Source organism: Stegostoma tigrinum, chromosome 24, assembly GCF_030684315.1.
Source record: "Stegostoma tigrinum isolate sSteTig4 chromosome 24, sSteTig4.hap1, whole genome shotgun sequence".
NCBI lineage: Eukaryota > Metazoa > Chordata > Chondrichthyes > Orectolobiformes > Stegostomatidae > Stegostoma > Stegostoma tigrinum.
The window spans coordinates 7,540,815-7,553,759 of record NC_081377.1 but is presented as its reverse complement, the minus strand read 5'-3'; the positions used below and the strand labels follow the sequence as shown (position 1 = coordinate 7,553,759).

General features: G+C 37.9%; 1 protein-coding gene across 2 annotated transcripts in view; it reads right to left on the bottom strand.

The window, feature by feature from the left end:
• Positions 1 to 1,991: 1,991 nt before the first annotated feature.
• Positions 1,992 to 12,945, bottom strand: part of mtf1 (metal-regulatory transcription factor 1) — an 83,556-nt gene continuing 72,602 nt past the window's right edge. For both annotated transcript variants that reach the window (XM_059654260.1, XM_059654259.1), the window contains exon 11: positions 1,992 to 12,693. In XM_059654260.1, coding sequence (XP_059510243.1) covers positions 12,341 to 12,693 — 353 coding nt within the window. In that variant the 3' untranslated portion in view covers positions 1,992 to 12,340. The remainder of the gene's footprint in view (positions 12,694 to 12,945) is intronic.

Sequence of the window (12,945 nt, the reverse complement as noted above, 5' to 3'; positions counted from 1 at the left end):
ACTGAAACTGTGAAACAGTGTGACAGTAGAGACCAAGACAATGAGCAGCCTGGTGATGATGCCAGGGCTGCCTCTGAATCGTTTCAAACTCCACTTGTCTCAAAAGTTGAAAATTCCAGTGGGACCTAACTTGGGGAAGCAAATGAAAATCTCCATTTCCACCTTTCTTCTCATCTCTAATGCACAGATGTACCAGAGTTGGGTGACTGGTGGTATTATTTTAGTAGAGCCACTAAATCAAAAATATTGTAATGTTAAGTTTATGGGTGAACAATTATCTTTTATCTAGATTATTGTACCCTGTTGAATAAGTGAGTCAGGACACACTTTCTGCAGAATCAAAGATAAAAAATTGTTACTGTTTATCATAGCATACGCCACAAGCTGTAAAGTGATTGATTAGAATAAAATCTTTAATTATTTCCCTAATTTATATAAACTGTCTACTTTGATAAACAAGATAATAAAATGTGAGGCTGGATGAACACAGCAGGCCCAGCAGCATCTCAGGAGCACAAAAGCTGGTGTTTCAGGCCTAGACCCTTCATCAGAGAGGGGGATGGGGTGAGGGTTCTGGAATAAATAGGGAGAGAGGGGGAGGTGCACAGAAGATAGGTAGGGAGGGGATAGGTCAGTCCAGGGAAGACGGACAGCTCAAGGAGGTGGGATGAGGTTAGTAGATAGGAGATGGAGGTGCGGTTTGGGGTGGGAGGAAGGGATGGGTGAGAGGAAGAACACGTTAGGGAGGCAGAGACAGGTTGGACTGGCTTTGGGATGCAGTGGGTGGAGGGGAAGAGTTGGGCTGGTTTTGGGATGTGGTGGGGGAAGGGGAGATTTTGAAGCTGGTGAAGTCCACATTGATACCATTGGACCACAGGGTTCCCAAGCAGAATGAGTTGCTGTTCCTGCAACCTTCAGGTGGCATCATTGTGGCACTGCAGGAGGCCCATGATAGAATTTCATCTAAAGAATGGGAGGGGGAGTGGAAATGGTTTGCGACTGGGAGGTGCAGTTGTTTATTGCGAACCGAGGGGAGGTGTTCTGCAAAGCGGTTCCCCAAGCCTCTGCTTAGTTTCCCCAATGTAGAGGAAGCCACACCAGGTACAGTGGATGCAGTATACCACATTGGCAGATGTGCAGGTGAACCTCTGCTTAAATGTGGAAAGTCATCTTGGGGCCTGGGATAGGGGTGAGGGAGGAGGTGCGGGGGCAAGTGTAGCATTTCCTGCGGTTGCAGGGGAAGGTGGCGGGTGTGGTGGGGTTGGAGAGCAGTGTGGAGCGAACAAGGGAGTCACGGAGAGAGTGGTCTCTTCGGAAAGCAGACGGGTGGGGATGGAAAAATGTCTTGGGTGGTGGGGTCGGATTGTAGATGGCGGAAGTGTCGGAGGATGATGCGTTGTATCCGGAGGTTGGTGGGGTGATGTGTGAGAACAAGGGGATCCTCTTTGGGCAGTTGTGGCAGGGGCGGGGTGTGAGGGGTTGCGGGAGACGTGGTCAAGGGCGTTCTTTGATTAAACAACTGACTTTTTAACTCTTCAGTTGAGCTGAATTAATGTTCAATTGTCTGCAAACTATAACTTCTGCATTACAGTAAGGGATGACCAATATACAGATCTTGGAACATAAATCTACTGATTACTTTTGGAATTTCTTTCAAGCAATCATTATTCTTTGAAGGCACATTGCTGCTAAGTGTTTATTAGGAAAGAGAAAAAGGATCTGATCTACTTGAATGATCAATGAACATTTGCCCTTAATTTTTCAACAAATTCCATTTGCAAGCTTGCGTTCAAACCTATTTTGTGAGCAATGTTGATAGCATTGAAACCTTGACTTGCTGATGGCAATGTGTTGATGTTTTGTTTATTCATTTGTAACCTTGAGGTGATTGGTGTATGCTGCCTTTGAACTGTTGGGCTTTTATAATGTTGGATTAATTAAAAATAAGTAAGACTGTTTGATCAAAGAGAATAATCATTTTACATCAAATATCCAGTTCATAAGTCAGTATTTTATTAATTAGGCTCTTATGCATCATATTGCTCAGTTTTCAAAAAGGTTAATTTTCCACATTAGCAGATATTTCAAACCAAAGTACAATATTAATTTTATACAAAAACAAGCAATTCAGCAAACAGCATTTTTTTCCTCACACTTACATTCTTCAAAAATACAAATCCATTGTTATTCCTCACTCTTTGGGTTTTGGAGACATTCTCTTCCTTTGGAAGCAACTGTAATTTTTCTCTTTCATATTATCATTCAGGAATGAAGATAATCCTGTGTAGGTATGCATTTAAATAGATCCATTGATGCAGTGCATACTGCAATGTTTGATCTCCAGTATCCCTATCCCAACCTTGGCTTCATTATGTAAGGCCTGTTGAATATTACAGAAAAGTCAGCAGAGAATTATTTTTCCTTCCCACACTAAGGTTAAGTGTGTTCAGCTCTGAAGATGTGTATATAGTCAAAACGCACTAATCCAAACATGCATTGTGCTGACTCAACTAATGACTGGACAAACAAGTCAGTGTGCAGCACACATGTTACAAAGGTATGTAGCAAAGGGCTTATTTTACTATCACCATAATAGATCATTGTACTTTTAAGACGCAACCACTTATGACAGATCAAGGTTAAGTACTCAATTTTTTTTCAATTAAAATCAATTCTTCAGGATAATACATTGTAGCAAGACCAGGTGATTATTGTCTATTCCTAGTAAACATTTATTCTTGCTTCATAAGATGTTTTAAACTGTCCAGCACTAAAATAGAATTAAAGTCTAAATACATGTGGGCACCCACATCAATTTAGCTCCAATAGTATTGGCAGGTTCACCCACTGCATCAAAGCAGCTTATCCCACTCAAAAAACAAAAAAGGAAAGCTGGGGCAAGTATAGAAGTATGAAGATTAATGCAATAAAAGCAATCTTACCACAGGGAGGGAAGTCACTTCCCATGTCGAGGTAGCTGCACTGCTGTTTTAAGCAGAGATCAGGAAGGGGAAAAATCAAAGTCAGTTGTCCCTTACCAAGGCAGAGGGACAAGACAAAACGATATTACCAAGAATAAAAGCTATATTACATGTCTTTACACTGGTTCACTTCTCCAGAATTGTCACTGATGTTAGTACTCACCCCTGAAACTATTTATTTCAAACAGTTCCTAAGTCCACTTCAAGATTCAATGAATCCAGGTGATGTGACAAAAAAGTATCCCGATGCTACATACATCACAGCCATAACTTTCCACATTATGTCAGAGGCAGTAAAAATAAATCCAAGTAAATGTGGAGCATTCTCATTAGTCAGAAAATATAGCTTTTAAGTCAGCAAGGGAAACAGTGGACACATCCACATGTGTATGCACAGCCTTCTACTATACTGGGGGACTGGAAGAGATATTCTCCAAACTATAAATCTGTTCAGTAATAAAATCTACCTGAAGACCAGTGCATAAAAGTTTCAGCTCAATTTACTGCTAGTTTGCCAGCACAAGTTGAGAGAGAATTGAGAGAATTTTGATTGGAATCACCAGTTGGCATGTGCAATTGATTTAAAAATGGACTTCAAATGAGCTCACTATGCATAAATTTATAATATATGTATTTCTAAAGAGAAATTGCTTCTGCATCACATATCCAGTTAAATGGTTTTACAAGTGGTCTGACTCCCTAGTTTGCATAGAGCCTAATAAAGAGCAAAGTGCCACTAACAAAGTGTACAAAAGTGACTAAAAAGGCCAGCCATATGAAAAGAACTAACACTTTCCAAGGAGATAATCAGAGCTCCCCAAAGTACTTGTGTCATCTATGCTGGTATTTAAGCTCTGACATGGACAGTCTCTACTCTTCATAAACACACAAAGTTTTCAAAAGTAACAATTGCAATTAAAGTAAAATATATTTACAACATTTTTGGAACAGAAACAAATACTCCTCTCAGTAAAGAGTGCAACAGAACACAATTGCAGATTAATTAACCTAAAGTGCTTTATAATAAAAAGGATAAACAAAAGAAAGACTTGTACCCTAACAGTCCTCCAACTGTAGAGATTCAACCAAAATGGCATGGCTAGAACCAGTGATAAAGCTTTCATTAATTCTCTCTCCTTTACCCCATTGAACAATATGGAATTGTGTGTTTCACTGTGCATCAAAACAACGAACCCTTAATATAGTAAGCCAAAGTTTCTCCTTTGGGAGGGAAGGACATTACTGCAATCAGCAAAGAGATGGATGGGAAGATTTCTAACATAATTCCATACTAATCACATAGTTTTAACAGATTTTGGCAAAGAATTCTCTAGAGAAAGTGTGGCATTGTGTTCTGATTCAGAGATTTTACACAAATCTTCACAATTGTTGCCTATCCCTGCTCTGCTGTAACACAAAGGTCTTGTGCAGCTTAATTACAAACTCAATAAGCATACTGCCATTGCACAAGTTGTCCATTTCAATGTTTCGTAAATCAAGATTAGTGAATTTAACATGCCATTTTTGACCAGTGAATTTATATTGGCTGAATTGGGACGATTCAAACTTTTTAAAAAGCAGAAAAAAAAATAATCAGTGATACAGACCATAAATGATATAACAGTGGCCCGAACTACATTAGAGGTCCGGAAAGTTTTCTGCACATAGCAAATTCAACAATAATCACAATTTCAGTGCGGGTTACAAGAATAATACATGTTCCACTAAGGTGCATGAAAATATAAAACCAGTCATAATCTCAAAAAATTAAGATACAGATGTGAAGTACTATGAGATTGCAAGAGAAAGAACCAATTTAAATTCGCAGAATTATCACTTCACATATTGTGCACTTATCTTCAGATATTCAGAGAACTATAATAGCTGCAATGGTCAGAATAGGAGATAGTATGTTATATTAGAGATCTACTGACTTTGGCCTTACAAAGGCCGAAATTTCTCAATGACTTCATCCATTTGTTGTCTTTCCATTTGTGATCACCAAGTTCGTAACTAAGTCAAAAGCTATTGTTAATTTTTTTAAACTTGAGTTTATTAGGGGTTGGGAAGGATCATTAAACACTTTTTGAAGCCACAATATATCAAGTGACCGAAATAGACTCTCACTTCAATGTCAGAATTGATCTGGATCCAAATCAAGGAAGACCAGGTTATTTTTGCTGCATTAACAGAACAGGCAATATACACACCTAAGCATGCAAATGCTTATTCAATTCTTATTTTTAGGTTGAAACCAAAACAGCTCAAGCAGGGCTACCTTTTATCTTGGGACTGAGTTTCCTTTTAGTTTGAAACAAAAAGAAACACTGCACCTGCACTTAAGTTTGTTTTAAGGTATCAAAACAATTATAGTTCATTACCAAATGTGAAATGAGTGCTAAACTGACCTTTTGTTTCTTTCTCCAAATCCCTTTTCTCAGCCACAGAGGTGGAAGAAGAATCAATTTGAAACTCACTTTAGGTTACAGGTAGCACACATTTACACAGGTAGAACATCCTCTCTCTCACAAAGTAATTGAAACACTTTAAACCCATGTGATTTGAACTTCAAATCAGAAGTCACATCAGGAGTTTACTCTGACATTTAAAATTGTCAACCACATTTAAGTTAGTGAGAGGCACGCATTTAATACTGGAAACAGCTTCCAAAAAGACCTACTGCTGCAAATTTGTTGCAATCAAACCCAAGGAATTGATTTACTTTCTCATGCCTTCATATGGCATGCGCAACAAATGATAAATATCAATTAGTCTGAATCATTTTGCTATCATAAGCAAACAGGCAACAAGCCAATGGCAATTCGTAAATAGATAATAATGCACCTATTTCTGGTCTGGAAAATAACAAGCAAAAAGTGTTCCTGTACTGTTGATGTTCAGTTTTCAATGAAGTGTGTGCAAATATTCCCAAAGATATTAACTGGTTTGGGGGTTAAGGTATTCAACTAGTATAAAGACCACTGCTGGACAGTGTTTAGATTCATAGTGCCCTCAAACAGTTCAACTATAAATTATTCAAATTTCACGAGCACAACATTCCATTCTAGTCGTGTTACATTAAAGTTAACTTTAAATAACTTGTAGGTGCAACAGTCCTTAAAAGCCAAATTAGATCAACTTAGCACACAACCAAATAGTCTGACCTATTAGATTACCAAAAATGACAAAGTTTAGAGAAAGATTGTCAATTTTTTGTAAAGGTTTTCAATAAAATTTAGAATACCAGTTTCTTTATTCCCCTATATACAAACCCAGCACCCGTTAAGTCTTGCTTTATAAAAACATGCTGGAGACTGGTGACCTGAATTCAAAAGCTCATTACCTGTGCAGCATACAATGCATTACACTGCGGTAAACCCTGAATATTCCTATATAATGTGAATTTCTGATTATCCAAATCTTGCATATTCCAGTCACTTAAAAGGGAAGCCACTCCAGGCACACCTCACCTTTCAAGTCAAGGAGTGTGAAGTATATTTATTTGAGACCAGAGCTGTCCCATACACACAAATCAGACACTTTAATTGATGCAAGTTCTATCATTTATACTTCTACCCATCTGAACCACAGAAAGGACTGACCAAAAAACCAAGCCAATTTAAAATATGGTTTCTGCCTTAATTGTGTCAAAATAAACTGGATAACTATCAAACTCTGGATGACGACAACATACGGAAAATAAAAAGTTCACCATCTCTGTCCACATACCATTCAACAACTTTGGTGCAAAACTGGAATTCTGTGGTCCTACATGGGTTATTAGTATGATTTCAACACCGAAGAGAGTCAATTTAAGCTGCTTTGGTTCCTAAAGGAATTTGAAAGACATCAGGCGTTGTCTCATTAGAACAACAGTGAAGAGGGTATTTGGCCAAAGTTACTCTAGAAAAAAGCCCAAGTGCACCATTTACAGCTGCACTGGCAGAAGTCAGTGTAGAGACTTGCCAGACTGAAGAGGAGTACAGAAATGGTCAGTTTTGGAGAATTACTGGAGGACCACTGACCTTTGGAATCATATGGTCTTCAGATATAAAAAGGAATTTAAGGCATGCATTTAGCTGTAGGTGGAATTAACCCATGATAAAAGGTCTGTTGCTTTAGGAATTTTGATGTGTGGGTTAGGGAAATTCAAGGACATCATAAAAACACTCAGCCCCCTATACCACATAGCATACCATAAATTATTCATAAAAAATGTACTGATCTCAAAGTCACTAGTCAGACAAGATAAATGTAACTGCAAGTGCAAACGTTTTCCATTACCTCCAGAAGTACAGTGTTTATACGGACATGGACCTGCTCCAACATACTGCAGTGAAAATCAACAACCAGTAAGAGGATATTAGTACATCACTATCTGCTCATGCAAGTTTAATTGATTCAGAATGGGGATCACAACAAAAAGCCAGATTGCTAGCAAGTTAGGAATTCTTACTGGCTGCCCTGTAACAAAAGGGTAAGATAATCATTTTTGTTATCTTAGAAGTACATAGAGTTAGCAGATCCAGAACCGAATTCCTAAGTCTGTAAGCATGTGGTCTTTAAGGACTGAATGACAACTCTTTGCTGCGTAATTCTGTGCAATTATTCCTATACTAGGTAAGATGTGGGTAGCTGTTCTTTCAGACTTAGAACAATCAATCAATCAAGTAGTTAGATGGTGTCCTAACCATAAGATTCTAAACATTAAACTAACCAGATCAGAAGTTCTTATTTCCAAAGCATTGTACTGCTGTCCAGTCAAGCAGTACCAGAGATGAAATAATACAAAAAGGCAGCAGCCAAATCTAAACGCTTGCAAAAATTTAAAGTCAGAAATCCAGAGAACTGAGTTCATTCAAAACAGGTTTGGATTTCCATTTTAAATTTTGACTATTTTTAAAATCCAAAATGAATAGAAGTTTAGCAGAGGAGACAGGAGCCACATCAAAAGGTGTCATGAAGGTGATCAGAGCAGCCACTAACAATGCATTTAGCATAGACAGATTATAGGAAGCACCTACAAACTCTAATTCAGTTGGTCACTTGGAGGATGCAACATACTTCAGCGTATGACAGACTGGCTATCATTTCAAAAAAATGAAATTAGGGATGTAGCTAAATTTGTTACACATGCACACCCCTTACTGCCAACTTATCCAATACATGTCACAAGTCTTTTTTTTACCAACACTGAAAATATGCCTTAAATCAGCCAATTCCTAACTCAGAGGGTTGAGTTGCAAAACCTAAAAAAAAGCAGTGAAACTGTGTCATCCGCATTATCTATTAGTGGTGTGTTAAACATGCGTTTGCACTTATTATGAGCATGTAATAACTGATGCTGATTACTACAAGCAAGGGATTTCAAAGGAACCAAAACTCAGATAGTTTGCTACCATCATCTGAATTGCATAATTAGATTAAGTTTGTAAATTCTCCAGGGTAAACTAACCTTTTGTATCAGTCATTATCTCTTTGCTTTGACTGCAGGATACTATGGTTGTAGGTGAATCACGGTTCAGAATTTACATATAAACAAATGTCTAAGATGCACTGAGCTCTCTACACCTAGTCCATTCATTTAGTTGAGAGTCTCTTCTCAACCTATAAAGGAATTTAACACTTTAGTAATTTGTCCTGATTTTACTCGGAAAAGTCAGATTCTTGGAATATTTCCATATTTTGCCTCAAAACTTGTTGTTGTTAATTGCAAATGAAATTTAGATTCAAGCCATTAAGCAACAAATGAAAACATCATCTGGGACAGTTACTGCTGCGTTTCATGAAGAATGGAATTTCAATTAAACTTAATTCAGATTTCAATTCAGGGAGGATATTTTAGCAGAAGTGCCAAGATTGGATCTGAAGCTTGATAAATTACAGTAACATTGAGACAAATTTAACTACAGTTGAATAAGAAACTAAATAGGAAACTTAAATAAAACTTTTCGGATTTTCCAATGTTTATTACAATCTTAAGCAAATATTCCAAATATATTTTTATATTGCATCTATGAAACAAGAGATTTATTACAAAAATTAATTGTCAGTAAAATTGGAAAGAAAACTGTTCCTATTGCACAAATTTATCATGAAAGAAATAACTTTAACCAATTGGTTTAAAAATTTCTCCAAATTACAATCCGCTCAATTCTGAATTTTCACTTCAGTCTTAAGAACATTGCTTAATTCAAAATACTGGATAAATCCATCTTTTTCCAGCACAAACACAGCTTGAAGTTAGCAGAAGACAAATTTCTTTAAACAACTAAATAGATTTAAGAGGTGACAAACAGCAGCTCCGTGATACTACCTGTACCATGAAACTAAACAAGCACTTGACACTAGTTCTGAATATTTAATCCAATCTCTAGTCCTACTATCTCCTTCATGAAGTGAAAACCTGAGTAATGCTATGATAATACCTCTATTACCAATACTGACATCACAGAACTGATGTACCTCGTTTTCAAGTAAGACTTCCACACTCACCTTCCTTTTTAGTGCCAATCGATGGATGCTGCATTACTTTTCTACTTTCCTATTCCTGAAATAAAATGCACCAAGAACAACTTTTCTCCCTCTTCTCAAATCACAATTTCAAATCTCACCAATTTACGGACAGCTACTAGTAATAAGCTGAAACAATCTATTGCATTACTTGCCACTCTCAGGTGGGGATGTAAAGCATGGACAATAAAAAGAAATTGCTGGCAAAACTCAGGTCTGGCAGCATCTGTGGATAGAAAGGAGAGTTAACACTGAGTTCAGTGACTCTTCCTTGAAACCCTCTGCAATTCTGTTTTTGTTTCAGATTCCAACATCCACGGCTCTGTTCTATTACAGCGTGGGTATGTGCAGAGGGAATCTACCTTCAAACCGTAGTTGCTTTATGACAGGCATGTAGAAAGCACCCCAAGTGAGCAATGATGTCTACACTTCCGGCTTCAGTAATTATGGTCTTGCCGAATGAGAATCGTAGAACATTAGAAAATGCTCGGTTTTTAAGGGCCATATTGAATTCAAAACATTAGCTCTATCTCTCTCCACAGACACTGCCAGACCTGCTGCACTAACAGTTTATTAAAGAGAGCGGTGTTTTGTGACTTACATCTCTCAATACTGCCCACACCTATTTCAACAAGGGCCCTTACAGTTTCCACAGGTATTGGATTTTCAGTCTCACTGATTTGGGCTGAATCAAATATAGCACTGGAGTTTGAAAAAATGCATTAACTAACTACCCAGAGTTAATTCACACCGTACTTCAGGAGGTTACATTAAAGTGTTTTGAAATCCGAACTTATTTTTTTACACGCTTCTACTGTTTTAATTAAATGCTTAATAAATACAGGTGAGGAAACTTGAAGTTGTGTCAAACAAAACCAGTTTGTAGAATTACTTGTTAAACACTGGGGCCACAGCAGCATTATTCATGCCACTGAAGATACATTATCTTCAGTTTTATCCAGAAATTTCAAACCTCTGAATGCAACTTGACAAAGCTTTGCAGAGAAAAGCAGAAGCAGAACGATGCTAAAACAGATTGTGATAAATATGCCCTCAGTATTAATAAATAAATACACATTGTAATGAACTATTAAAATCTAGATCTGTGGGTTTTAGTAAACATTTACAAGTGGCCAATAAAGTCATGGCTCGTAACACTCGAATAATTCTCACAATATTCCTATATATTCAACTCCCACATTTTGTAATCCAAAAGGTTCCATTGTACATTCATCTGTAGTTTACAAGTGGATTCTGCATAACTAGCAACTTTACACAGTTGACTAGTGTTAATTTGGAAGCAGTTGATTATTTAATATGCATGCATCTCTGAGCCACATTGCATTTATGTACCACAGCAGTAAATGTGCAAAGAATGCTAAATCACCCAATACATTAAATCATTCATTTGATAAATTCTCAATTAAGTGCTGGAAACATTGGGAAACACGGAGACACACTGGGACATCCAGAAGTTTGGTCCAGTGACTCGGATCTGTCCTAGTTTTGGAAAAAGGAGTTTTAGATTTTTTTTCTTTTCAGTTGAATGGTTTTGTGTTACTACAAACAGCCCACTCTGGTTTCTAAATTAAGAAACTGCATGCCTGGAGAATGAATAAAATGTGGTGAGAAAACATTTTCTTCCCCTTTTGCGTCACTGTTAAATAAATACAGTTGAAGGCTCAAGTAAAAGAACCCTAAACGTATCTCAATTAAGCTCATAGCGGCTTACTATACCAGCACAACTTTACCATTTCCAAAACCAGCAAACCCAAAGCATTTTCCAAGAGAGATTTACCAAATTGGGCCAATCAGTGCTCAATCAAGAGAAGTTTCATTTTATCATAAGTTCTTCAGGAATTAGATGGAGTCATTTCAACATTATTAGCAGCTCATTCCATGTCCTGGGCAGGATCCAAATCCAGCTCTTACAGAGAGCACTGCAGCGAGTCTCACAGTACTTTGTAAAACAAATCAGTGACATGACCCCATCCTAAACAGTATTCTGAGATTTTCACCAATAATTATCCAGGAAATAAACATAACTAAAGTGACCAGAATCTTTCCTTATAAATTTATATCATCTGAAGTGGGATTACTTCAGTTAAGGGTTAGAAGTAAATTGCAGACTTGCTATTACTTGATCGTGTAAAAATATTCAGATCTTACTAAATGCATTAGTACTGCAGTTCTGTATTTGGTCAGCAGGGGCTCTAAGTGAGCTAGATAAAGGCGACAAAAGATCCTCTGATGACAGATTGGGATGCTCCACCATAACTTTTTTTCAATTTTACTCCCCCATCAGAACATTGCATTTTCTGCAGGCCAAGAATAGTAGCTCCCAGATGTTAAACCAGTGAAATGATCCAAACCCAACTAGCCTGCAGTTTGCCCAGTGACAGTGCAGCTAACTCAGAAGAATCCTCAATCCAGTTTACTGTTCAATTCACTGAACAGTGATAGGATGCCCTTGCACCCAAGACAGATGCTTGCCATTTGTTTTGTGCAACAAACCCCAATCCCAGCACCCCTTCTCGCTCGCGGAGGAATCAAACACAATCCAGGTCCAACTAAACCTTCCAAGTGTTGCAAGCTTCAACTCCGAACTGAATGCGGATTCAAAGCATTCTCTTTCTCAGTTTACACAAAGCATTTCTGGATTCATTTAGCATCAAAATGCTCAGTGTAAACGGCACTTGTGTAACAGGGCCTTCTTTTTAAAACCGTGCATAAGGAAAAGATGGAAATTCCTTTGAAAATTAATCCAGAGAAACAGCCATGAGTGAGCAACTTTACTTGGAGAAGCTGTTCAAGTTTCTCTCTTCTTTCACCTTCTGCAGCAGTGCCTAAACATCATTTGCCTCTATACCACAGAGATTTGAAGGGGTCCCAGGACTCTCAAGAGAAAGAAATGCAGACATATCCATATTGTTAAAGTCTGTTAGAGGGTCTGTCTGCAAAGGCTGTTGTGTGGTCTGACAGCTTTCATCAGCATTAGAAGGGAAAGTCTGAGATGACAGCAGTGTCTGCTCCTGACCATGGAGTTTCTGGGAAGAACGGGCTTCCGAGGATGGATTTTCTTTGCTGTCAGAGGCTTTTTCTTTCCCCGAATCACGGCAGGCACACTGGCACTGGCAAGACTCCTCTTGCTTGATTATGATGACAGGAACACTCAAACCTATTTGCTGCACTGGGTTTCCTGAAAGGAAAACAAATAGAACATGACAGACATTTATCTAGAAAAGATGCAAACTATCCCAAGGACACAGCACAGACACTGTGGGGAGGCAGGGGTAACATCATTAGACTTTAATCCTGAAACTAGGCAAACATTCTGGGGAAAATCAGTTTAAATCCCAACATGGCAGATGGTGAAATTTGAATTCAATGAGAAAATGGAATAATGAACTTACTTAATGGCGACATTGTAACCACTGTCGGCTGACATTTT